Source organism: Nematolebias whitei, chromosome 20, assembly GCF_014905685.2.
Source record: "Nematolebias whitei isolate Nwh7 chromosome 20, NemWhi1, whole genome shotgun sequence".
Lineage (NCBI taxonomy): Eukaryota > Metazoa > Chordata > Actinopteri > Cyprinodontiformes > Rivulidae > Nematolebias > Nematolebias whitei.
Genome location: NC_056517.1, coordinates 10541732 through 10545434, shown reverse-complemented (window position 1 = coordinate 10545434; position 3703 = coordinate 10541732). Strand labels below are relative to the sequence as shown.

The 3703-nt window shown below is 41.0% G+C and overlaps 1 protein-coding gene across 1 annotated transcript in view; it reads left to right on the top strand.

Annotated features, from left to right (window-relative positions):
- LOC119426714 (copine-3) overlaps positions 1-1181 on the top strand; it is a 16910-nt gene extending 15729 nt beyond the window's left edge. Inside the window, exons 15-16 of the mRNA XM_037694296.1 lie at positions 234-467; positions 544-1181. Of these exons, the coding sequence (XP_037550224.1) occupies positions 234-467; positions 544-678 (369 nt within the window). The 3' untranslated portion in view covers positions 679-1181. The remainder of the gene's footprint in view (positions 1-233; positions 468-543) is intronic.
- The last annotated feature ends 2522 nt before the right edge of the window (positions 1182-3703 follow it).

Below are 3703 nucleotides of genomic sequence, written 5' to 3'. Positions count from 1 at the left end.
TGACATGACTGTCGACGAGGAAGAGGGCCTGCACCGGAGGAGGGGGCGTGCCAAAGACACCATCTTAGCACCGACATAACTGGTTTGTTCCACTTTGGAGTAAGCTGTTGGGGGAAGAATCAGTTTTGTGTTGTGTGTTTCACTCCTCTGTCTGAGCGCTTCACCAGTTTGTCAGTGTGTGGTCTGAAACCAGCTCTTCAACTTCTGATCCTTTTGTTTCTGTCCTCGTGCAGCAATACTTTGTGCTGCTTGTCCTCACAGACGGTATCATCACAGACATGGACCAGACTCGTGCTGCCATCGTGGAAGCCTCTCGCCTGCCCATGTCTGTCATCATAGTGGGAGTTGGCAGGGCAGATTTCAGCGCCATGGAATTCCTCGATAGCGACAACAAGCTGCTGCTTTCACCTGCGGGAGAAGCTGCTGCCAGAGACATTGTGCAGTTTGTGCCGTTCAGACAGTTTTATGTAAGCATCACTTAAACCACAAGAGAAATATGTTGTTTATTTTGTAGTCATCACTGGTGTCACATCTTCCCTACAGGGTAACAGTCTGTCCCTCGCTCAGAGCGTCCTGGCAGAGCTTCCTGATCAAGTGGTGTCTTTCTTCAATGCTTACAAGCTAAAACCTCCAAATGCTTCCAGAGAACCAGAACCTTTCCAGCAGAGGCGGTCCTAGCCTGTTTGGTGCCCTGGGTGAACAACCCCTCCGGCACCTCCCCCTGCATCAATTATATCAGTGTCAATCATTCATGATTCTCTGCCTCACAGTGGTTATTTAATAGACTATGAAACATGTTGACAAGTAACCTATTGCAATACTGAGTAACTACAGCAGGGTAATGTAACTTTACCAAGAAATGTGAAGAGAATTAGTGGCTGTCATGCTGACAGAGCAAACAGCTAATGGCTAACAGCTAACAGCTAAGACTAAACAAACAGGCCTACATATATGTCCAGTTAGTGAAATATTCAGAATAGGAGACAAACCAACTCCTCTTCCAGTTAATGGCTGTTTAATACGGTCCAAGCTACATTAGAGGATCGTTCCCTTTTTATACAAGAGTCTAATATTAACTTCACATGTAGTTCAGTTTGAGAAGAATTTTAATCTTCAGAACAGTAATGCAGGGAAAGAATATACAAACTCCACCCAGAATGGTCCCTAGACCAGGATTTGAACAAGGCTAACCTGCTCGCTGGGAGACAGCAGCTCTACCAGTTGCGCCACCGTGCTGCCCGTGTGGAGATTCATTTTTGCATTTTTTTTTTTCTTCACACAAACAATCTGTGAACTGTTGGCTATCATCACAATATTATGAATGAAATGTTCTTTGTTTGGGACTGATCAATGCTGTGATGTGCACTGTTAGATGCATCTCTGATCCAGCATGGGAGACGAGAGAATTCCCCTCCTCTTCTCCCACAACCTGTCAGCAGAATGTACACGCCCTGCACCTGGCAGAGGACGCCCACTCCTCACAAGTGGGTGACAGGAACCAATATGTAGTAGGCTAGACAGGGGACGTGAAATAATGTGTTTTATTTTTTTGAGGGGGACGATAGGGGCGGGCGCTCATGCCACCCTTGACAAGATGCCGCCCTGGACAGCTGCCTGTATCACACATATCAGAAACCACCACTGCTTTCCAGTGAGATAGATTTATTTGTGCCTTCTATGCATGCGTCTCCACCAGCGTTCTTCATATTAGCACAAACAAAAATAAAGATACCACCTCAAATCTACAGCTGTCATTTCCAGTGATGACTGATTTGATTTAAAGTGTCAAATGTGTATAGTCCCTGTACTAGAATTAGTGTACAGTAGTGAAAACTAGTGTATTCCCTAGAATCCCTGTACTCCAGGCAGGTAAAGAGGATGTCTGGATGGGAGACCGCCTGGGAAAACCAGGTGCCGTAAGTTTTCCAGGCCAGCGCTGAGGTGTGACGTCACGTGCGCTGCAGAATGGTAGCACTGACGGGAGCTCCGCTTCGACTCAACCTTTTTTATTCTTGTTTATTTTTTTTTTTTTTACATTTTTTGCGCCTACAATGCACACCCACGGTACGGGTATGACCGCGACACACTTGTGGAGTTTTGTGTGTTGCTGCCTTGCCATCCTGCCATTGTGGTTCAGTTCCCGGCCCCCTCCAGCCTCGGGCCTAGGCTGTGGCCTGTCATGGCGGCTGTCTCCATGATCCTCCATCCTGTACGGACCAAACTCTATGAACCTGTTCGGGTCAACGGGGAAAACCTGGGATGTTCTCTGTCTGCTGGACCCGGTTCTGGACTGCGGTCTGTGAGAGCAGCTGCTGCGGTCCTTATTACCATCAAGCTGCTGACCGCAGCATCAAGACCACGACACTAACAACAGAACCATGATGTTGAAAGAACCTCACTGCTAACCGAATCACACTGCACCTTTGGTGCCTTGTTTTTTAGTATTTTAGTAGTATTTTTTAATGTTTTTCTTAGTATGTTAGTATATATATATTATATATACTGTATATATAATTAGTATGTTTTTAGTATTTTTGCTGCATGATTTGATATTTCTTTCTTTTTTTTTTTCTTTTTTTTTTTTGAGTCCAGACGGTTCTTCTCATCCTAAGCATCCTTCATTACATTGTTGACCGTGTGTTGATTTTGCACATGACAAATAAATCTAACCTAACCGGTACATAAGAATTAGTTCTTAGTGTTTATGCCTGGTTAAATAAAGGGGAAATTAAATATCTGGATCCATTTTAAAAGACGTGTCTTATCCTGTGCAGTGCGAGTTCAGGTCCCTCTCATCAGGACACAGATATTTGGAGACAAAATGTAAAACTTAAGTGTTTAAAAACTAGCTGTTTCTGTTGCCATACATTTCTTAAATTTGATTTAGCTTTGTTTTTTTAATCCTTTTATTTTGTCTAATCTCATTTTATGTTGTTTGAATGTGCTTTTAAAATTGATTAATGTACTTGTTTATTTGTCTTATCAGGTTTTCTCTGGTCTTACCTGATTTTCTTTTTATCTAAATTTATACTGCATGTCTTTGCATGTCTGTCGTCTTGTCTTGTTTTTGCAAAGAAAGTTGACTCATTTCATTGTCATTTGAGGAAAATATGCGTTCCAGTTTTTAATATTCTCTATGTTATCTATATTATCTATCTATTTAATATATAAATATATATAATACATATATAATATCTATATAATTATATCTATATATATATTTATATCTATATATCTATCTATATATATATATATATATATATATATATATATATACACATACATATATATATATATATATCTACAGTGCCTTGTGAAAGTATTTGGCCCCCTTGAACTTTTCAACGTTTTGCCATATTTCAGGCTTCAACCATAAAGATATAAAATTTAAATATTTTGTGAAGAATCAACAACAAGTGGGACACAATCGTGAAGTGGAATGAAATTTATTGAATGTGTCAAACTTTTTTAACAAATAAAAAACTGAAAAGTGGGGCGTGCAATATTATTCGGCCCCTTTACTTTCAGTGCAGCAAACTCACTCCAGAAGTTCAGTGAGGATCTATGAATGATCCAATGTTGTCCAAAATGACTGATGATGATAAATAGAATCCACCTGTGTGTAATCAAGTCTCTGTATAAATGCACCTGCTCTGTGATAGTCTCAGGGTTCTGTTCAAAGTGCAGAGAGCATCATGAAGAC